Source organism: Hippopotamus amphibius, chromosome 9 (assembly GCF_030028045.1).
Source record: "Hippopotamus amphibius kiboko isolate mHipAmp2 chromosome 9, mHipAmp2.hap2, whole genome shotgun sequence".
Taxonomy (NCBI): domain Eukaryota; kingdom Metazoa; phylum Chordata; class Mammalia; order Artiodactyla; family Hippopotamidae; genus Hippopotamus; species Hippopotamus amphibius.
The window spans coordinates 85,093,341-85,117,393 of record NC_080194.1 but is presented as its reverse complement, the minus strand read 5'-3'; the positions used below and the strand labels follow the sequence as shown (position 1 = coordinate 85,117,393).

Genomic DNA, 24,053 nt, shown 5'->3' with positions numbered 1-24,053 from the left:
TCAAAAAACCATGGTCTGTGCACTGCTACTGTGATGGCAAACATGTGCCACGTATAATATCCAATATTGATAACAAAGTGTACTCTCTAGGCTTATTCCAAAATGACAAATGAAAATCAGTACTGTACAAATCAACACCATTTCAATAAGACTCAGGAAAATGTCCTTGTTTCTTAAAATTACCACCATGATAACCTTTAGTGAGAAATTTAAAGTAACTTTTGTTTCCATCTACATCATCCTATAAGAACTCTCTAAATTAGGTAATCTCTGAGAAAATAACATTTTGGTTAATTAATCTCAAAGGTCCTCATTTACTTGTTATGTCAAGATCAGACTCCCTGGCCTCATTATGATATCTGATTATTTTACCTCTTGATGTCTGCCCCCCTCCTCCCCCCCCCCAGAGAGTTTTGTAATGGGACAAGGTGGATTGATCACCTTGGGAACTGGATGAAGCAAGTTTGGGACTTTATTAAAATGATGAGTGTTGAATTCTCTCTGGTGTTATTCTAAGGCAAAACTGAATACCAGTGTAACACATACACATTTAATGACTACACACAAGTAAACATAGACACCATTCAGACTGATTTCTCCAGCACCTCCAAAATGAAGCTGATTCCTCCTAAGTCCCTGCATTAAAAAGGAAAAGTGAAATCTTATAGCATCTACCTCTCTCATGGGTGTTAGTAAAACATACGTCTTACACAAGTTTCAAATAGCCTTTATTCACTCTGACAAGATGCAACAGTGAAAAAGGATTTCTTGATGCCAGAGTTCCAAATGGCTGCATGTTCTGGATGTGTAATCTCACTGGCAAAGAAACTGGGGAAATCTGCCAATCACATTTCTGTTAAGGCAGTCTCTGTGCTCAGAGCAGACATTACCTAGTGCATAATGAAGAGTAGAATTGATCAAAAGAAGTTCACCTGAGCAACAGAGGCAGGGTAAACTATTTGAGCCTCAGAACAAATTTCAAGAGAAAACATAGAGGGCTAAATTTATCAAATTGGCGAATACATTCATCTTGTATTTACCGGATATTTGCTGGTTCTTTCCATTTGTGTATGTGTTGCAGACATAGCTCAGTTCATCCTCAGTCTTGTGAAACACACATTTCAGGCAAATATTATGTTTAGTGATTAAATGACACTAGGGAGCCTCTTCTTGAAAGTTTTATGCCTCAATTACTACATGCCTTGAACAACAACAAAGAACACACACAAACTGAAACACACATAAACACACACTCACACACACTTGTACCACAGCAGAATCAATGGGAAGGAGAGTAATGTTTTTGATAATATACCATAAAATATCTTATTTTTATAAAATTGCATAAAATCTTGTAAAACCACTTGAGAATATGCCTCCTATAACAATATAATAAATGATTTATTTCATCTTAGAAAATTGTAGGTGGATGGAACTTAAAGATCATGTAAAGCATTCCCCTTTTGTGTCTTGAAAGAATTACAAGACACAGGGAGGCTAAATGGCCTTTATAAAATAACATGAAAAGCCATCGGAAGAGCAAAATCTAAAATGAGGTCCTCTTTAAACAATCCAGTGTCAGTCCACAGTAAACACATATACTATATACATATAGATAGATAGATATCTAACTTTAGATTTAAAATTGTAATGATCTTGTCTGCTTTCAGAAAAGGATGTGTAGTATTTGCTTTGGACCTCTTATTCAATTTATAGTTTGAAATTTCCCTAGTAAGAGGGCCATGTGCTAGTACTCGGAGTGGCTTTATACTTGTAGAATGAGGGCCTAAATAAGACCTGAACATCAGTGATTTTTTTTTTTTTTTTGTCTTCTGAATTTTTTTAAAGTTTTTATTGGGGTATCGTTGATTTACGTTGTATTAGTTTCAGGTGTACAGCAAAGTGAATCTGTTATACATATGCATATATCCACTCTTTATTAAGACTCTTTTCCCATATAGACCATTACGAAGTATTGAGTAGAGTTCCCTGTGCTGTAGAGAAGGTCCTTATTGGTGATGCTTCTTAAACATTTAAAAAATCGAATTACGATGCCCAGTCCACAGACAATTACCTCATTTGTATAGCTGAATCTTAGCAATTGTGCATTATTAGGGAGAACACACAAAGACAGCCTCTGTTGTCAAAGTTAGTTTAAATGGATGTCAACCTCATTGAATTTTTGTTGTGAAAAGCACACATTTTTAGCATTTCAAAATGAACAATTCAGTGGCATTTAGTACATTCACAATTTTCTGCAGCTATCACCACTATTTATTTCCAGAACATTTTCATCACTTTAAAAGGACATGTGTTAACATATATGTGGACTATAGAAAAATGGTACAAATCAACCGGTTTGCAAGGCAGAAATAGAAACACAGATGTAGAGAAGAAAGATATGGACACCAAGTGTGGAAAGCCGGGAGGTTTGGGGGGGAATGAATTGGGAGATTGGGATACCAAATTGTACACTCTAAATATATGCTGTTTATTGTCTGTTAACTGTATTTCAATAAAAGTCCTTAAAGAAAAAAAAAAGGACGTGTGTTAAGCAGTTGCTCCCCATGTACCTATTTCTCAGCTCCCAGGAATCACTACACTGCTTTCTGTCTCTATGGATCTTCCTATTCTGGATAGTTTATAAAAATAGGATCGTATGACATATGGCCTTTGGCGTCTGGCTTCTTTCACTTCACATGATATTCTCATGGTATATATATGTTATAGCATATATCAGTATTACATTTTTTTATCATTAAATAGAAATTTGTAGCTCAAAGCATCTAGTGTTTTTGACCTCAAAAAATTTCTGATAAAAGAGGTCCTACCCCACCCCATGGAGTGCCAGGAAAAGGGCACATGATCCTAGGAGTTCCAGAACAGTCTGGTTTGCCACACTCAGAAGTAAAAAGTTTGCCTAGTTGAATTTGCAATTTAGATAAATGACGATTTTTATTGTGTGTGCCTCAAATATTGTTTATATAAAAGCATAAAATTCAAATTTAGCAAGTTTCCCCCTTCAATTAGTTTAAGATGAATAAGAAGAATGAAAGTACTGCCCCCCCCCACTGAGGTAATAAATGTCTCCATCAGCTCCAAAAGATTTTCCTGTCCCTACTCCCACTTTGAGTGTGCGTGTGTGCAGTAAAACCACTAGCTGGCTCTGCAAAACTGAGAGAAAGCAGAGATCCTGAATCTTATTTCCTAAGAGGGCAGAGAAGAGCAGAACAAGTCTCCAGCATCCCTTGTCTTCCATGCACCACCTGAGGGGTAGGTTTCTATCTCGCCCCACACAGAGCACTGATGGGACTGTGTCTCTTATAAGGACACTGGTGGTGGCATTTATGGTCTCCCAGAATTAACCAGGGTGTACTCCTCATCTCAAGATCCTTAAATTAATTACATCTGCAAGGATTATTTTTCCAACTAAGTTCCAAGGATTAGGACTTGATACCTACGGGTAGCCTTCATTCAACCTACAACACCATGGGACAGTGAGTGACATTATGGCACATATTGCATGGTATAAGCATGATGTTACTTGATCTAACAAACCATCAAATTAGATGTACATAGTCACATTCCACTGTCTAGTGACCAGGCTAAGCAGTCCAGAAAGTACAAGAAAACTGTATACGCAGGTCACTTGGATTCCCAACGTGGTTGATTCTATGGTTTCTCTGACTCTCCCACAGGCCCTGTTTTCTGATGAGTCTATGTGGTATAATGGCACCAACTAGAAATGGCCAGCTGTTGCACTACAGACTTACTTAGAGGTGGACGTGGAAGACAGCAGTGAAAAGAAACCATCCCAGAGAGCAGCACTTGAGGCACCACAGGAGAAATGCCTTACAGTGCAGATCTGCCCTGATACCCAGCCCACTAACATCCACATGCTTACAAAGTGTCATGTCGTGCCATCACACCCGGGAAAATATCGCCACCAATCACAGGAGTCGTTTCACAGGAAAGGAGGTAGAGCACTGGGTACACACCTAGGGAACTGTCATGTGCATGCCTAGGCATGGCTGGTGTAACAGCCCCCGTGACTAGAGGAATCAGGTACTACACCTGAGGACTTTGCTCTTCAGGATGCATATGAGGGTGCAGAAGCCTCAGACACACAGGCATCATCTTGGAGAAGAACTGCCATAGTGGAAGGGGGCTTGGGGAAAGATTGGGCAACATGGAAGACTATTGTTCCCAAGAGAACCTATTGAAGATTTGTTAAGTCAGCAATTTTTTTTTTTTTCTGTCAAGGGCCATATAGTGAATATTTTACACCTTGTTGGCCATCCAGTCTCTGTTGTAATTACTTAACCCTGACATTGTAGTCAAAAGCAGCCTCTACACTGTGTGAAGGAACAGGCATGTCTGTGTTCAATAAAACTTTGTTTACAAAAGTAGGTAGTGGGACAGATTCAGCCAGCAGGCTATAGTATGCTGATCTCTGGTCCAAAAGACTGCACAAAGATTCAAATAAAGTTCCATAAAATGCACCAGATTTTTTTTTCCAGATAAGCAACACATGGAACTTCTTGAGAATGATCAGATCAGTTATAGAGAATATAAATAATTTCTATTTTCTCTCCTCATATGAATTAGATGTGAGTGAATGTATGATCCTACTGTATTTATTTTATTTGGAAGATATGAAAAGGTCAGACAATAAAACAAGAAATTATGACATATTCTGTGTTTGGAGAACTGAATATATAATTTATGCCATCTAAGTATAAATAATGCATGCATGACAAAATATTACCATCCTTTGTATTTCTATTTATGCCACAGACACTGTCAAGGTCTTAGTCACTCAACATCACCCTACTGTAAGCACCATGTCTCTCTGCCTGAGGACTTGCTTTCTCCTGACCGATGCAAAGAATAGGATGAAGGTGGTTGAGACATAATGTTCCTGGGAGAAACACAGAACAACTGACAGTTATGAGTTAGATATAAACAAGCCAGTTCCCTCAGCCATATGGTGAAAAGACTGAATAAATGCCAGAAGTCCCTTCTGGGTATTTTTTACAAGAGTAACCTGCTCATTTAATACCCCCATGTTATCTTCCTTTCCTGCCCTGTTTCATATTTCTTACTCTTGTATTAGTACTTCCCTACTTTTAACAATAACTTCTGGCCCTGGAATTCTTCCCTCAGGATCTACTGTGGGAGAACTCAGCCTAAGGCTGTGTGCTCATTGTTTTCTCTAAATTTTATATACATATATATATATATATATATTTATATATATACACACACAGTAAAACCTTGGATTGTGAGTAACTTGTTCTGCAAGTTTTCCGCAAGATGAACAAACATTTCTAATAAACTTTAACTCGATAAATGAGCGATGTCTTGGAATACATGTATGTGTTGCCGAATGTCACATGATCACAACTGAGCCAGGGGAGCTGACCACTGACGAACTGATTGATCTGCATCAAGAGAAACAGCAAGAGGTTATGGAGGAGATCTTGTCTGCAAAGGAGGAGGAGAAAAAGGTGGAGGAATCCCTCACTTGAAATGAGATTAGGGAGATGTGTAAAATGTGGGAAAGTGCAAAATTTTGTAGAAAAACACCATCCAAGTAAGGCTGTAGCAGTGCGAGAGATGAATCTAACTACAGTGCAATGTCACATTTCTGAGAAATACTCAAAAGGAGGCAAAGCAAGTGTCATTGGATAGGTTCCTTGTTAAAGCTGCACGAAAAGAAGATTCCACTGAGCCAATAGACAGCAGTGATTCCGTTAGTGATAGTGAAAGTCATCCTACACAATAACCCTCCTCTCTCATCTCCCTCACACCAGCCACGAAGGTTTTAAAAGGGAAGTGCAGGTTAATTTGTTTATTTTTCTTTGTATTTTGTATTTTCTTTATTATTTTGTATTATATTACTGTATTGTAATCATTTTTATGTGAATATTTTTGGGTTGTGAAGCGAATCATCTGAGTTTCCATTATTTCTTATGGGGAAATTCACTTTGACATACAAGTGCTTTGGATTGTAAGCATGTTTCTGGAATAAATTCTGCTTGCAAACCAAGGTTTTATTGTGTATATATATATAAATACATTTATGCTTTATATTTATATTTCTTAATATAATTTATATTTCTCTTTCTCCTTTCTCTCTCTGTCTCTCTCTCTCTCATCACATAGCTATCTCTAGTCATTAGGACTGTTCACGCATGTCTGAGTCTCCTCCTCCTGAGTTCTTGGTAATATTGCATTTCCCCACCCTTGAAGTTAGGAATGGCCACATTTAACATATTTCTTCCCCTGCTACAGAGAGACATGTCAACATGGATGCTCTCAGTTATGGTTCCTCACTGTGATTACCAAAATTTTCCTGCCCTCCCTTGTTGGATATGCAGCACGAGTTAGGGTGAAAATACAAATCTTTGCCCTTGATTATTGGGATTATTTGCTCCACAGCATAAATTAGCCTTTTCTGATTGGCATGGAAATCATCATATTAATTTTTACCAATAACTATAAGAGGTAGATATAGGAGAAGTATTTGGCAATGCATTTCTTATTTAGGGAAACTAACATTTTATAAAAGATCACCCCCACTTAGTCAAAAGAAATAAAACATTATAATTTTCAGTCCAATGTCCAGTCTTTCTTAAACTGGAGATCTTTGGATTAAGAATTTAAAATTTTATATTTATATATTTTGATTATCTGAAAATCAATAACATCTTATTACCGATAACTTAGCTACTTTCTAAATAAATATTTCCACTTAATTTTATTGCTTATATTTGGGTTTGTGTTGAAAACTCTGATTAAAGGAATTTGTCCTTTATATCTAAGTTGTCAAATGTATAGAGACAGAGTTGTTCATATTTACCTTTTATTACCCTTTTAACATTTGTAATGTGTATACTGATAATCTCTTTATCCTGATTTGAAATTTGTGTCTTCTCTCTCTTTCTTCTTGATCATTCCAGTGAGTAGTTTATCAAAGTTACTAATTTTTTAAAAAGTAATTCACTTTTAGCTTTTTATCACTATTTTTTTTCTCATCTAAATGCCTTTAATTCTATTTTTATCTTTACTATTGCCTTCCTTTTGCTTACTTTGGTTTCAATTTGGTCGCTCCCTTTTTGAGTTTTATAGTGCAAGCTTAGATAATTGATTTGAGAGTTTTCTTCTTTCTTCATATAAACACTTAATGCTACACATTTCTCTCTGAGCATTGTTTTCACTGCATCCCATAAAATTGGAAATGGTGCACTTTTATTTTCAACCAATTTAAAATATTTTCTAATGTCTGTTGTGTTTCCCTCTTTTCCTGTGCACTATTTATAAGTGAGTACTTTGATTTCAAAATATTTGGGAATTTTCCAGATATCTTTCAATTATTTATTTTTAGTTTAATCTATGTCCTGAGAAAATATTCTGCATAAGTTTATATTTTGCATAATTTTAATCCTTTAAAATTATGAAGTTTATTTTCATGTTCTTGACTACAGCCTATCTTGGTGGATAGTCCATGTGCTTCTGAAAAGAATACATATCCAGTTATACAAATTGTTCTATTAATGTCCATTAGATCAGCTTGAGTTTATACTGTTTTTTGAGTCTTCTTTTTTACTAATATTCTGTCTACTGTTCTATCAGTTATGAATGTGGAGTGTTGATGCCTTCAATCATAATTGTGGATTTGGACATTTCTCCTTTTATTTTTATCAGTTTCATATTTTGTTACCTTTAGGTGTGTACACATTTATGTTTTTATGACTTCTTAGAGAATTCACCACTTTATCACCACTACACAATGCCCTCTTGTTTCCTGACCTAACATCTACTTTGTCTGACATTAGTATAGCCATGTTACTATCATTTTCCTTCCAAGCTTTGTGTCTTTGACTCTAAAGTGTGTCATTTTAGCATGTAGTTGCATCTTGTTCCACACACAAATTATGCATATGTGTACTCTTAAATCAAAAGTGTTTCATATCTTGTTTTTTTAATCCTTCTTCCCATTCTATGTCCTCAGATGGGTGAATTTAATGTGTTTTCATTTAAAGTAGTTATTGATTGGGAAGGATTTACTGTTGCAAATTTTTAAGTTTTATCCTTTTCTTCTAGTTCTTTTGTCCCTCTTTCCTTGTTTTGATATCTTTCTTTGGGTTTCATTGATTATCATATTGATATACTTTGTTTTCTTTTTCTATTGTATAATTTCTATACATATTATTTTTTGGTTACAACATGGCTTATATAAAATACCTTTCAGTTACAACAGTATTTTAATTTGGTAAGAGCTTAACTTCAATCACATACAAAAACTCTATGCTTTTGCACCTTCCACATTTTATGTAGTTGATGTCACAATCTACATGTATTACAACTAGTTATACATGTTTAAATCTAGGACACACCCTACTTGTTCATTTACTCAAATATATCTATGGGACTCTATCTTTGATTCAAAGGAATATTTTTGACATATTGCTTTTGTCATTTAATAATGCTTTAATTAGTACTTATATGTATTGTTTATATGTTAACATATTTTGTTATATTTATTTTAATACTCTTGTCTTTTAACTTTTATATCAGAAATTCAAGAAATTTACCCACCACTTTTAAAATTTTACAACTAATACAATGTTCTGTAAAGGTAAAGTGTGTTTACCTTTCTCAATTCATTTTAGACTTTCTTAAACGAATGTGTTATTGTTTAGTGTAATTTTTTTCACCTTGAAGAACTTGCTTAAATATTTCTTATAAGGAAGATCTAATGGCAATGAATTCTTAAATCTTTTGTTTGTCTGAGAATGTCTTTACCTGTCCTTCCTTTTGAAGGTTAGTTTTGCTGGATATATTATTCTTAGTTGACCATTTCTTTTTTCTTAGCACTTTGAATATATCATCCCACTTCTGGCCTGCAAGATTTCTGATAAAAAAGCCACTAATATTCTCATAGGGGTTCCACTGTATGTGATGAGTTGCATTTCTCTTGCTGCTTTCAAAATTCTCTCTCTTTCTCTCTCTTGACTTCTGATAATTTGATTATAATGTGTGTTGCTGTAGACTTCTTTTGGGTCATCTTATTCGGGATCTTTTTTGTTTCCTGGTTCTGGATGTCCATTTTCTTGTACAGATTTGAGGATCTTTCAGCCATTTTTACTCTGAGAAATCTTTCAGATCATTTCTCACACTCTTCTCCTTCTGGGATCCCAGTAATGCATATATTGGTCCATGTGATATACTCCATTAAGTCCCTTAGGCTTGCTGAACTATTCTGCATTCTTCTTTTCTTTTTGTTTCTCTGACTAAATTCTTTCAAATGACTTTCTTTCTTTTAAGTTCTACAGTCCTCTGTTTTGTCAGTTTAGTCTGCTATTGTAAACTTACAGTAAATTTTTCAGTTCAATTGTGATCTTTGGCTTCAGAATTTCTGTTTGGTATTCCTTAAAGTTAAAATTCTCACTTTGTTCATGTATTGTTCTCCAACTACAGTGAATATCTTTATGATAGTTAAATGAATTTTATGGCAGGTAAATCATGTATTACCATTTCATTAGGGTTACTTTGGAGAAATTTATCTTGTTCATTTTTGGATTTTATTTTTATATTTCTTCATTTTCCTTAAATTTCTGTGTTCATGTCTGCACATAGACAAATAGAAATCTATTTTAATCTTCATAGCCTACTCTTATACTGGAGAAGACCCACACCAATAAGTCTGGCCAGAGCCTGGGGACCTCCCAACCTTATATCACTCCAATCCACTTTCTCTTTTCTTATTGGTTCCCAGGGATATGGAGAATATCAGGATCCCATCAGCATCCTAAAACAAGTGAGACTGAAGCCAATCCTTCAGGCAGCCCCCAGGTAAGCTGGGTCATTGGATACACAGTGCACCTTTTCCTATACCAGGAGAGGCTGTAGGACAAGGGTTTTCTATTGTTAGCTGTGTTAAGGCAGGGGGAGAGGCTATAGTGAATTCTAGCCCAAACTACTGTCTGTCTTCTCTCTCACCTCAGGCAGCTAAACTATGCCATGTTTCATGTCCACTCAGTTTTCTGACACAGGCTCTACAGAAGCCAGTCTTCTGGATGGCCACCAGAAAAGCAGGGCTTTGGATGTACCGTGCATCTTTTTTTCTCTCCCCAGAAAGAATGTGGGAACTGGGGGATTTTTTTTTTTCCCAATCACATGTTTCTCTGCCAGCATAGGTATATGAAAAGAGTATATCTTCAGTTTTCCTAAAAGCTTTACTATGACTGGTTTTTTGCTTGAACTGGGTGCAGGATCCTCTTAACTAAGTTTTGGCTTTCTTACAAAGGGAATCTGTATGTAAATTGTTTTTGAATCAGTGTGTTCATGCAGAGAAGGAGATCCTAGGGCTTCCTCTTCTGCCATCTTGCTGATGGGAAACAACAGTTAATTTTTGTCTCTTCCTTGGGTGATTTATAGTCCCTACAGTGAAGGAAAAACTTGAATACAATACTGAGTCTATAAGGAACCAAAAATAGATTGTGGTCCAGGTGTAAATACAATTGCCTTAGTTACCTATTACACCTGGAAACTGTTCCCTGGGGAAGTGATTGAGGAAGCTGCTGCCATGTGTTTCACTGAGTGCCTTATACCATCACACTTGTATTAAATCTTCTGTGACTTACTAAGTGGCAAGAATGGTAATAATAGAGACGGTTTATTTTTTCTGCTGCTTGATATGACTCAAAGTCATAATCAAGATTATGATCTATAGTTCTGAAAAATTTCCAGGGCATATCATAAGTTAATTTCAGGTGGCATTTTTTTAGAATCAAAGAAACCAAAGCCTCAAATCTGAAACTGTCTTTCCTGGACCAGAGGGATAAAAACAATAAGAAGAAAGCATTGAGGTTTTCCGGCTTAAGGAGGGTGAGTTTCTGAATTCCATTTATATTCATGTTTTCCTTGTTTGTGACAGAGAAAGACCTAAGATATGACAGTTTCTTTCCAGTTTTTGCAGTCCTGAGACTCAAGTGAATCTTTCAGAGAAATCTGTTTGAGGGGAGAGCAGGAAATGTTCAGAATCATTAAGGGGCACAGGGGATTCAGTGTCTCAGTCAGTAAGTCCCCTCTTCATAGATGGAATTTTCATCCTTCTACATTTATAGCTCTTACTCTGTGACATGGGGAGTAACTTGTCCTCTCCTGGACTTTAGTAACCACCCCCTCTTGGCTTCATTTTTTTTGATTAGAGACAACTTTCTTGGTTCCTACACCACCAGATCTAATCTGCATTAGAGGAAAGCACCAGGCTTTTGGGGTTGCTGCCTCCAATTTTACTGGTCAGAGGGGAGTCCAAGCAAATGAATAAGAAATGGTGAGAGGAGAGAAGGAAAATACTGCCCTAGTTCAAACTTCTTGTCCTTAATCCTCTGGTTTTTCCAACAGTTATGATTGCATATGGCAGCAGTTCCCTTCACACTGTAAGCTAAACTTTGATGCTTTTTGCTGCTTAATTTATAAAGTCTTTAAAAGGGAAAATCCATGTCACTCACCTCTATGGTAAAGAAATTCTATGGGTCTAGATTGGGCTATTCTCAGTCATTCCCAGCACAGACATCACTTTTTGTGAGATGTTGTGAAAAATCTGTTTTTCCTCTATATAAACCTTTTCTTCTGTGCTTACAGACTCCCTTAAAGAAGAATGGCTCCTGCAAATGGCTCTTTCATGACTCAGTTCATTTTGGTAGGATTAACAGACCAACCAGATCTCCAACTCCCCCTGTTCTTTCTGTTCCTAGTTATGTATGTGGTCACTGTGATGGGAAATTTGGGATTGATAATCCTAATTGGGCTGAATTCACATTTACACACCCCTATGTATTTTTTCCTCTTTAACTTGTCCTTCATAGATTTCTTTTATTCTTCTGTGTATACGCCCAAAATGCTGATTAACTTCATATCAAAAAAGAATATTATCTCCTACATGGGGTGCATGACCCAGCTTTACTTCTTCAGTTTTTTTGGTATTTCTGAATGCTATGTGCTGACATCAATGGCCTATGATCGCTATGTGGCTATCTGTAATCCACTTTTGTATAACATTGTCATGTCTCCTAAAGTGTGTTCCAGCCTTATGCTTGCTTCATACTTGATGGCATTTTCTGGTGCCATGGCTCACACTGGATGCATGCTGAGACTGACCTTCTGTGATGCCAACATCATCAACCATTATTTCTGTGACATCCTCCCTGTGCTCCAGCTCTCCTGCACAAGCACCTATGTCAATGAGCTGGAAGTTTTCATTGTGGTGGGCATCAATGTCATTGTACCCAGTCTCACCATATTTGTCTCTTATGGTTTAATCCTCTCCAATATCCTCCAAATCAGCTCTAAAGAGGGCAGATCAAAAGCCTTCAGCACCTGCAGTTCCCACATAATTGCTGTTTCTCTCTTCTTTGGATCAATTGCATTTATGTATCTCAAACCATCTTCTTCTGTGTCCATGGATGAGGAAAAAATCTCTTCTGTATTTTATACCAATGTGATTCCCATGATGAACCCTGTAATCTATAGCTTGAGGAACAAAGACGTTAAACTTGCTCTGAGAAAAACCCTAAGTAGGAGAAGGTTTTGATAAGAGAATATCAGTCCGTGCAGTTAGTTATAGAACAAGGCGATTCTATGTGTTTAATTAAAATATTTTTAGCTACAGGCTTTTTATCCTATTTTTTCTTAACATGGTTAAAAAAATGTATGCCTTCTCTTAATAATTAGTTTTTGGTTTTTATATCTGAGACTTCTTTTTTTCCTCGTCATTTGTACAATATCTATTGCACTATTTTTCCTGTTTAGTAATAACATTAAATTACAAATATATTATCTCTGTTTTTTTTTCTATTGTCATTTTGAACTTTTTATTTTTCCTGGAAAAAGAAAATGGTCTCCAATTTATTGAGTTTGAGACAACTTTGATCTCATAAGAGATCAATGATCAAAATGAGTTTGGTAACACTAGATAGAGTGAGACTGTTTCATTGGCAGTATTATCTGCCAATTGCTACTAGAAGCATGAATCAAATACTTTGTTTCTACCCCCATCATTTTATTCTAGGACTGGGAAGAATATTCTTCCTTTAAATGCCAGAGATTAAAATTTTCATAGACTATTCAGTACAATCCATTTTGCATCGTAAATATTTTGCATCATGCTTCGTTGGGCAGAGTTTTCTTTTTGACCTCTGTACAGTGAAACCAGCACGATCAATATAGATTCATTCATAGATGGTAAAATGAAGCTCAGAATGGTTAGTGATTTACTTAAAGTCACACAGCTTCATAAATAAAAGTCAACACTAAACTGTTAGCCTTCTAATTTCAAGTCTACTATTTTTGTAGTCTACTAACATACACTTCATTCCATGCTATTTGTCTCAGTAAGACTGTACTATGAGAAAATATTAATTTGAAACTTGGCTGCTGTTTATTACAAAGGGATACATGAATTTCTCTCATGCTGTTATTTTGTTGTTGTTGTTTGTTTGTTTAGGCAAACTTTTTCATGGGGCATTTGTTTGTTTGGAAAGGAAGACCTTTTATGCTGCTATATTGGTGAGATGATTTGCTCAAATAAGGAGCTAACTTTTTCTATAAAATTAATGTTTTTATGTTTGCAAGTGTCTGTGATTCAGAGAACAGAGCATGGGAGAGAAAGAAGCCCAGAATCATGTCATTAAGATAGACCTCAACAGGACATAAAGCCAATAAATAAGAGGTCCCTGTGTGGGCAGTAGTCATGAGCTTTAGGAAAAAAATTCTATTCTGAAATTCCATCCCCTGTACAGGACTGTACATGTATTACACTGTCCATAAATATTTGATGAAACTGTAATGCACATGAGTATAAATTAGTAATGCTTTGGGAAATGAAGGTGGAAATCTCTGGTCACATTTGGAACCAGGTAGAAAGAGGGCAGCAGATGCAGGTGATAAAATAGTTAAGGGTAATTGAAACTTAAGTTAGGAAGAAGAAATTTAGAGAGTAAAATGATGAATAATGAAAGCCCCTGCCTATGAATTTCCTCTCCTTTCTGGAAGGCCCTAGAAGTATTATGGAGCTCACAGGGCTTCTCTGGATAGGATGAAAGCCTAAGTTATCTGATATTTAAAACAGTGAAACCAACAGAGCTGGAGAACCTGGGAACAACTAAATCACTCTTATTTTTGTTAACTTCCATATGCTACTTCTATATGGATTTTAAGGTACCAAGCCTCAAATTACACCTGGCAGTATAATGACAACTGGAAAGAAATATTTGTTGAATACACCAAATTTTGGCACTAAATTTACTGGAACGGATATTGGATTATAATTTTTTAAAGGAAAAGTGCTATCTTAAAAATCCTCAGTAAGATGTATCATGGGATAATGTAAATATTTTCTAAGATACTCTTATTATTATATACCACTTTCCTAATCTCCACTCAATATTTAGATATTTTCAAATTTAGCATAGATGGCTAGTTGGCTTATTTGCTTTTTCGGTGTTCAGCAAGGCTAAATCCCTGTCTTATGGTTAAAATGACCACTATCTCCCATCCCCTAACCCCCAATATCAACATGCTTCTTTTTCACTTTACAAGTCCTATTTATATAAAATAGTTGATCTTGGTTGGAGTTTTCTTTTCTTTTTCCTTGTCCTTTTTCCTTTATATTTTTTACTTTTTCCTTTACTTACTGTTTCTTTTAATAAACTTGTTTTCCTTATGGAAACAAATGTGTATCTAAAGAAAGAAATATGTCTAAGCCATTGGGAAACCTTTGTAGACATTGTGGAGCTGCATCCTCTCTGTTATGTATTTTATAATAATTTGAGGTTTCCCAAGAGAGGGTCAATGTGATCACTAATGTTTCATTTCATAGGCCTAAAAATTCAAATAAAATCTGTTCATTTTCAGAAAAGGTATACTCTCTTCAAAATTAATTTTATATTTGACAAAATGAAAAAAATATAAAGTGTTCGTAACAATTAAGCTTGGCAATTTAAATTTAAAAGAGGTAAGTTTGCTGATAGTTAAGTAATTTAAGCACTTTTTATTTAGCAATAAGTGCTATGTCTATCATTTGGATTTGCTTCAAAAGGAAGACTATCAAGGCAGGGTATTTTAGATGCATGACATAGTTATTCTCAGTCTTTTTGTTGTTGTTGTTGTTGCTTTTTTGAGTTATATGAATGGCACTGACATGTTTTGAGGGAAGGTATGATTCTATTGAAGTCACCACAGCTGAGAATCAACCTGGTAAGACATGGGATTCCCCTGTATCCCTGTACTAGGATAGAGTTCTTTCTAAGTCAGTGCAAACACTTCAATTTTCTAAGCTTAACTGAAAATGGTCCTCCAAGTTAAAGACCAAAAAGAAAGTTTCCTGATTACATCCCAAATTTGTTGAATGAGTGAGCTACTTTTATCGCTAAGGATCAGGTTTGAAATGAACATGATCAGGGTGCACTTTGGTTAAGGACTGATGGAAAACAGAAGTAAAAGGTATCAGTTCTTTACCCCTTTAATTCCTAAACCGCATTTATTGAACTCTTTCCTCTACCTTGGCCTCCCTACACACACACACACACACACACACAAACACACACACACACAAAACACATTCAGTGTCTTCAAATCTTGGATTTTATGAGATCACTGTCTGTTATGGATTGCATGGTGTGGAAACCACTTTTAATTTTTGCAAAGACATTCAGGTAGATGGTTCCTGCTCCAGCGCCAGGGCTGAGAGGTACTTGCTGAATCTAGCAAGAAGAAATAGTTATTCCTTTAAGTATTCATTTGTTTATGTAATAAAACAACAGCAGCTTTTTTTTTTTTTTTTTTACCCACTCAGTCCCTGGTAAAGTGTTGCAATATGCTGTATTGACAAAACATTAAGATGGCAATGTAAGAGACTGATGTGAAGGCAGATGTTCATAATCCAACTCAGTACACCTGAATGAATTCTAAAATTGGTCTTATGTAGTCAACATCACTCCTGAAATTTAACTATGTCTGTTTTATGACCATATATTTTCTCTCATTTTAAAACAAAAATATGTTATCAATTTAAATAGCAGCTGTTGAGGGAATTATTCTACTAGAATATTTTAGAGCCAGTCACATTAACCTTGCAATTTAAGAGACATCCTCATAGTAGCCCTATGCCTGCTTAGGTGGCACGTAAGAAGGAGAAATACTCCAAATAGAGGACAATTCCTATGTCAAGAAATGTGTTAAATATCAAGATTACAAAGATAAATTGGACATAGATTCTAATTCATTGAGAAAGTGATGTTTAAAGTGTATATTTGCAAAAATATTTTAGGAGAGATTAATGGCCAATAAAAATCCCTAAGATGATACTTATGATATATTTGAGAAACAATAAGGGCTACTATACTGAATGATGCAGTAAAGCAGAGAGTCAAAGAGATGAGGACAGAGCTATAACAAGGCGAAGATCACCTTGGATCTTGTAAGTTATTGTGAAACCAAGCTGATTCTCTGAGTGAACTGGAATCCAGGAGATTTTTTTAAAAATCTATTTTAAAAACATTATCCTTATTGCTTTTTGGGAATAAATTGTAAGAGGCAATAATAAATGAGAGATCTACTTAGGAGAGGATTGTAGGTGCACTACTAACACACAATAGTTTCTCAAATCAAGGTGATAGTGTCATAGCTATGGTATATGGATAAATTATGTATATATTATTTATATGAATGTAGTCATATTTTAATGCACTAAATTATAAAATTTTCGTCAGAACATTACTTAAATCAGTGGACTAAAGTAGTTTAGGAAAAAATACAGCTTAATTTCAGGTAACCGATGTAGGATTAATATATATTGTATTTTACAACTGAATGACAAATAAGAGATAACCTCGCAGAAGATGTTGGAAGGACGTAAACCGAAAGCAAAGCAAATTCAGACAGTTTACAAATTAATGAAAAGATGCTCAAGTTCATTAATAGAGGAATGAAATTTAGAAATGTTTAGAGAAGGAAAACAAGTTCCACACATTGCCTGTGAGAATGTGAATTATTACAGCCTTTGAGAAAAACGTTTGATTATATATGTAGTAAACAGAAAGACAACATTCTGGAATGTGATCTCATTAAAGTGAAAGGTCTGACATAAAATGATGTATGTATTATGATGTTTATTTTAGCATTGTTTTTGATGGTAAAAACTGGAAAAATAGAATATCTCTTTCAATGTGAGATTGTTGGATAAATTATTTCTACAACAGAACATTGGAGAGATTTCAATGTAGTATTTTCAAATGACAAAAACAAGAGGTCAAAAATATTTATTTTAAAATAAGAGCACAACCCCTATAAATGTATGAGTGTGTGAGCAAGTGTGAAAATGTGGGAGAGTGTGTGCTAGGTTGAAACATGTGTAGTTGGGTGTGATGAGTTGGACAGTAGCTGTGAAAGAAATGGAATCACTATGTAAAAGGGGAACGAGGAAGATTCTGGGAAGATGGCAAAATAGTAAGCACCAGAAATGTTTCCCCACCTAAAAACAACTGCATTGGCAAAATCTGTCTTTATGTAACTCTATTGGAACTCTAGTTTATTGAAGGCTTCCAACTTTCAGGAGACTTGACCAGTTAATTGTGGTTGGTTTCAGCCATTTTCACAATTTAGTGCAGCTACCAATCCCCCACCCCAGCTTCATGGCAGGCAGGTGTGCACATATGCAGGAGAGATTTGGAAAAATACACAGGGGAGTCAGGGTGGGCAAATAGGACCTTTTCCTCCAAATATTCAATGTCTGTGTGTGGGGGAGTCATAGGAGGGAGGGGATATGGGGATATGTGTATAAATACAGCTCATTGACTTTGGTGTACCTCAAAAACTGGTACGAGTGTAAAGCAATTATATTCCAATAAAAAAATAAAAGAAACAGCACAAATAGATCTTATGGGTTTTTTAAAATATTTTAAAAATTAATTTATTTATTGGCTGTGTTGAGTCTTCGTTGCTGTACGTGGCCATTCTCTAGTTGCGACCAGTGCGGGCTACTCTTCATTGCAGCGCATGGGCTTCTCATTGCGGCAACTTCTCTTGTTGTGGAGCATGGGCTCTAGGCACACGGGCTTCAGTAGTTGTGGCAAGTGGGCTCAATAGTTGTGGCTCACAGGCTTAGTTGCTCTGCAGCATGTGGGACTTTCCTGGACCAGGGTTGGAACCCATGTTCCCTGCATTGGCAGGAAGATTCTTAACCACTGCACCACCTGGCAAGTCTCAGATCTTATGTTTTACTTCAGCTTGTATTTAAGAGTAACCAGTTTCAAATCAAAGGCATTTTAAACTAAAATGTCTGAATGATTTACTTTTGATGACCCTCAGTTTCTATTTAGCTATCCCTATTCCCAATACCTAGTGTCCTTTTACTCTCCATAGTCTCCTAGCTACTCAAGAAACAAAACTTCTTAGCCTACACACTGACTCAATGATATAAGCTTATAGGTATCTCAGGACCTTTCCTTTTTGTAATTTTTCTTGCTAGACTGAATGTTCCTGACCAAACCTCCTGTTTTAGAGTTATAATGTCTAATGATAGCTGAATGTATAAATGCACTCAGGTATCAGTTTAATGCACAACAGGGTTATAGAAGCAATGCACATTTCTTAGTAAAATTTTTAAGGGAATCTAGTTGCTAGTAAATAAGAAGAAACAGTATTTTCATAATACTTCTAGCCATTTTAATAAGCATCAAAAATAAGATCTGTCTTGTGGAGGTCTCAAACAGGGTGGAAGTTGAGATGCACGTAGCAGAAAGGGACAAAATGATTTCTAATTTTAAATTTTCACTGTAATTTTAATTTACATACTTTCTTTTCAACTTATTGAGTAATTTGACTTTGGACCTCAAGATGACTTTCCTTTGGATGACTTCTTAATCATTCCACATTTATTCTCTCATTAGTCAGAATAATTCCTCAGCCTCACTACACCATTATAGTTCACCCATCCAATTAATCAATCAATATTTGCTAGACAGCTATGTACCAGACAGACAGAAAATCCTACCCTCATAGTGAGCAAATAATGAACAAGACAACATGTAGTCTGCCCAATGCTGATAAGTGCTATGGAGTAAACTAAAGCAGAGAAGGGGGCTGGATGCAGAGGAGATGGGAAGCTTGCTCTTATAATTATGAAGGTCAGAGTCTGAGAAATATAATATTTAATAGAACTCTGAGGGAGGTGAGGAATCAAGTGACTGAGAGAAGAAACTTCAGGCAAAGAGAACACAAATATAATTTCTGAAAGAGGAGCATGTTCAGGCATATGTAAGGAGCAGACATTTGGAAAATGTGCTTAAACAGAGAAAACAAGGGTCAAAGTAAGGAAAGCAATAGAGAAATAGTGAGGCAGGGGGGTAAAATCTGTAGAGCTTCATGGGAAAGTTTGAAAGGTTTGACTGTTCCTCTAAGTGAAATGGGAAGCCACTGAAGGGTCTGAATAGAAAAATGACCTGATCTGATGAATAGATGACTCTTGCTCTTTCTGTTGAATAGGCCTAGAAACAATGAAATCCAAACAACAAGGATCATACCCACCATCCAATGATACTTGGTTTCTAAATATCATACCCCACTAAAAGAAATCAAGACTTAATGGAGAAATGGCAGATTCCAAGGTGGGATATCTAAACTTCAAGATGAGCCTAGAACATCTTAGTATTTCATAGTGTAAGTAAGTGCCCAACATTTACAGACGTGTCAAAAAGGAAGGAGCTCCTACTGTACAAATTTATGACAATTTGAACATCAAAATGGATGACTGATGAGAATCTATGAGTCCTTCCTGATACAAAAATAATAATTATGACAATAATAAAATTAAAAGTAATAGAAAAAAGTTTTTTACAGAACAACATCAAATAATAAATGCAAAAGGAATGATATAATTAGAAACTCATGTAGCAATGACCTTACTATTAATTGAATTAGGCAAGAATCATTTATGAAAACTAAAATCAGTGAGTAAAAAGAACTTCCTTCTTATGGAAATAAGAACAAGGGAGACACACAATCTTAAAGTATCCTGTCACAGGTTACTCATGCATAACAAAGGGAAGGGAGTTCCTTTATAACAGTAAATTTTAGTGGAAAACTTTTAACCAAATGACTAAATTTAACATCACCAATAATGGAACAAATTGATGTCGTGTGCCTTCTGCTGTGATTTTCTGAAAGAAACAATAGAAATGTCACCGAAATAGGCATCTGAGCCAAAAATGTTTAACCTGAATTTAATCATGAGGAATTAGACAAATCAAAACTGAAAGATAATCTCTAAAATAACTAACCATGTTCTTTTTAAATGCCAATGTCATAAATGACAAAAAGGCTAAGAAAAAGTCCTTAAATTATGTATACTAAAGGGAAATGTCAATTAAATATTATGCTTAGTTAGTTCTCAGATAGAAAACAAAACAAAAATAACCTATAATACTTATTATTGGAGCCACTGAGGACATTTACATGTAGATTGTATGTTCAGCAGTAAAACTGAACCAATGTTAAATTTCCTGAGTGTCACAGCTGTATTGTGGTTATGTAGGAGGATGCTTCCATTCCTCAGAGACATATGCTGAACTGTTTAGGGAAAAAACGTGATGATGTGCATAGTCATCTCTCAAATGATATGGCATTGTGTGTGTGTGTGCGTGTGTGTGTGTAGTGTGTAAGTGCATGTGTACATGTGCATGCAGCGTGGTGTTGGGAAAGAGAAAACTAAAGTAAATGTGGCAAAATGTTAACAATGGTGAATCCAGGTGAAGGATACACTGATGATCATTGTTCTACTCTTGTGATTTTTCCGTAGGTTATAAATTTTTCAAAACAATAAGTAGCGGAGGAAATAATCACTCTGTCTGCTGTCTGGCAAATAAAACATAATAGGATATGCCTGGGAACAGGGAGATCACCTAGGAGGTGATTATGTTAATCCAGGTGAGGGATAAGAGTGACTTGAGCCAAGATGGGCACAGCAGAGATGAGATTCTGAGTATATCTTGAAGATCAAGTGTTAATATTTGTTGATGGATTTAGATGTAAGTTGCTAGAGAAAGAGTGTAATAAAAGATAGCTCCAGTGTTCTCGGCCTCAGCAACTGGAAGGATAGAGCTTCAATTTCTAAAGATGGAAAATTCTGGGAGGAGATTAGACAAGTGTGCAATTATTCCATGCATGATGGCCATGTCTCCCTTACAAGAAAAAATATCCTTTGAGACACAAAAAGATTTGTATATTTTATGTGTACCAGCAACACTATTAAAAATATTTGTCAAAAAATAGAGCAAAATGTTCTAGATCTCCAGAAGGAGACATAAACCATACCAGGAGACCTAAGGAAAGTGAGTGGATAGTGGCTGAGGACAGTCCCAGTTATACACATACTCATACAGTTCTGAAGAAAATATGTTACTTAAGTAGGTTTCAGGTTCAGCACAGAGCTCTTCTAGTGTAAGAAGATCATACCAAAACTGGGCTGAAAATCTAAAAGGTGGACGAGTGTTGAAAAGAGCAGGAAGAGATAAAATTGAAATAATATACATTCCCTCTAGTGTTTTGGGTCTTCACTATGAAAGGTTTCAAAAGAAAATCATTATACTGAAATTTAGGAACTCTGGACAGACCTGCTGCTCCAAAATAGCTCTGTAATTAAGGATAGCTTTCTACGTATCTCTGGAGTTCAGTATTTTTTTAAGCTCTTTATTGGAATATAATTGCTTTATACTCTTGTGCCAGGTTTTGAGGTACACCAAAGTGAATCAGCTGTATTTATACATATATCCCCATATCCCCTCCTTCGCATGACACCCTCCCACCCTCCTTACCCTGGCCCTCTAAGCCATCACCCATCAACGAGTTAATCTCCCTATGTTATACAGAAAATTCCCACTATTTATTTTACACTTGGTAGTATTTTTTTGTCAATGCTACTCTCTCACTTCGTCCCAACCTCCCCTTAACATCGCCCCCCCCAACCCCATGTCCTCAAGTCCATTCTCTACATCTGCATCTTTATTCTTGCTCTGTCACTGGATTCATCAGTACCATTTTTTTACATTACATATATATGAGTTAGCATACTGTATTTGTTTTTCTCTTTCTGGTTTACTTCACTCTTTAGGACAGACTCTAGGTCCATCCACCTCATTACGAATAACTCAATTTCATTCTGTTTTATGACTGAGTAATATTCCATTGTATATATGTGCCACAACTTCTTTATCCATTCATCTATTGATGAGTATTTAGGTTGCTTCCATGTCCTGGCTATTGTAAACAGTGCTGCAATGCATATTATGGTATAGGTTTCTTTTTGGATTGTGGTTTTCTCTGGGTATATGCCCAGGAGTGGGATTACTGGATCATATGGCAGTGCCATTTTTAGTTTTTTAAGGAACCTCCAAACTGTTTTCCATAGTGGCTGTACCAACTTACATTCCCACCAACAGTACAGGAGGGTCCCCTTTTCTCCACACCCTCTCAAGCATTTATTGTTTCTAGATTTTTTGATGATGGCCATTCTGACTGGTGTGAGTTGATACCTCATTGTGGTTTTGATGTGCATTTCTCTAATGATTAGTGATGCTGAGCATCTTTTCATGTGTTTGTTAGCCATCTGCAGGTCTTCTTTGGAGAAATGTCTATTCAGGTCTTCCACCAATTTGTGGATTGGGTTATTTGCTTTTTTGGTATTAAGCTACATAAGCTGCTTGTATATTTTGGAGATTAATCTTTTGCCAGTTGCTTTGTTGGCAAATATTTTCTCTCACTCTGAAGGTTGTCTTCTTGTCTTGTGTGTGGTTTTTTTAGCTGTGCAAAAGCTTTAAAGTTTCATTAGGTCCCATTTGTTTATTTTTTTATTTTATTTCCATGATTCTAGGAGGTGGGTCAAAAAGGATCTTGCTTTGATATATGTCATAGAATGTTCTGCCTATATTTTCCACTAAGAGGTTTATAGTGTCTGGACTTACATTTAAGTCTTTAATCCTTTTTGAGTTTATTTTTGTGTATGGTGCTAGGAATTGTTCTAATTTCATTCTTTTACGTGTAGCTGTCCAATTTTCCCAGCACCACTTATTCAAAGAGTTGTCTTTTTCCGTTGTATATTCTTGCCTCCTTTGTCAAAGATAAGGTGCACATATGTGCGTAGGTTTACCTCTGGGCTCTCTATTCTGTTCCATTGGTCTACATTTCTATTTTTGTGCCAATACCAGACTGTCCTGATCACTGCAGCCTTCTACTGTAGTTTGAAGTCAGGAAGCCTAAGTCCACCAACTCCATCTTTCCTTCTCAAGATTGCTTTGGCCATTTTAGGTCTTTTGTGTTTCCATACAAATCGTAAGATTTCTTATTCTACTTCTGTGAAAAATATCATTGGTAATTGGATAGGGATTGAAATGAATTTGTAAATTGCTTTGGGTAGGATAGTCATTTTCACAATGTAGATTCATCCAAACCAAGAACATGGTGTGTCCCTCCATCTGTTTGTATCATCTTTGATTTCTTTCATCCGTGTCTTGTAGTTTTCTGCATACAGTTTTTTTGCCTCCTTAGGCAGGTTTATTCCCAGGTGTTTTATTCTTTTCGTTGCAAGAGTAAATGGGAGAGTTTCCTTAATTTCTCCTTCTTCTTTTTTGTTGTTAGTGTATAGGAATGCAAGAGATTTCTGTGCATTAATTTTGTATCCTACTACTTTACTAAATTCATCGATTACTGCTAGCAGTTTTCTGGAAGCTTCTTTTGGATTTTCTGTGTATAATGTCATCCACAAAGAGTGACAATTTTACTTCTTCTTTTCCAATTTGGATTCCTTTTATATCATCTTCTGCTCTGATTGCTGTGGCTATTACTTCAAAAAACTGTTGAATAATAATGGTGTGTGTGGGCACTATTGTCTTGTTCCTGTCCTTGGAGGGGATGCTTTCAGTTTTTCATCATTTAGAATAATATGGGCTGTTGGTTAGTCATATATGGTTTTTATCATGTTGAGATAACTT

The 24,053-nt window shown here is 35.8% G+C and overlaps 1 protein-coding gene across 1 annotated transcript; it reads left to right on the top strand.

Moving 5' to 3' along the window:
* Positions 1-11,662: 11,662 nt before the first annotated feature.
* On the top strand, positions 11,663-12,604 carry LOC130860615 (olfactory receptor 8B3-like). Its single transcript, XM_057749061.1, has one exon. The coding sequence runs from the start codon at positions 11,672-11,674 to the stop codon at positions 12,602-12,604; it is 933 nt and encodes a 310-aa protein (XP_057605044.1). The 5' UTR covers positions 11,663-11,671.
* Positions 12,605-24,053: the final 11,449 nt, after the last annotated feature.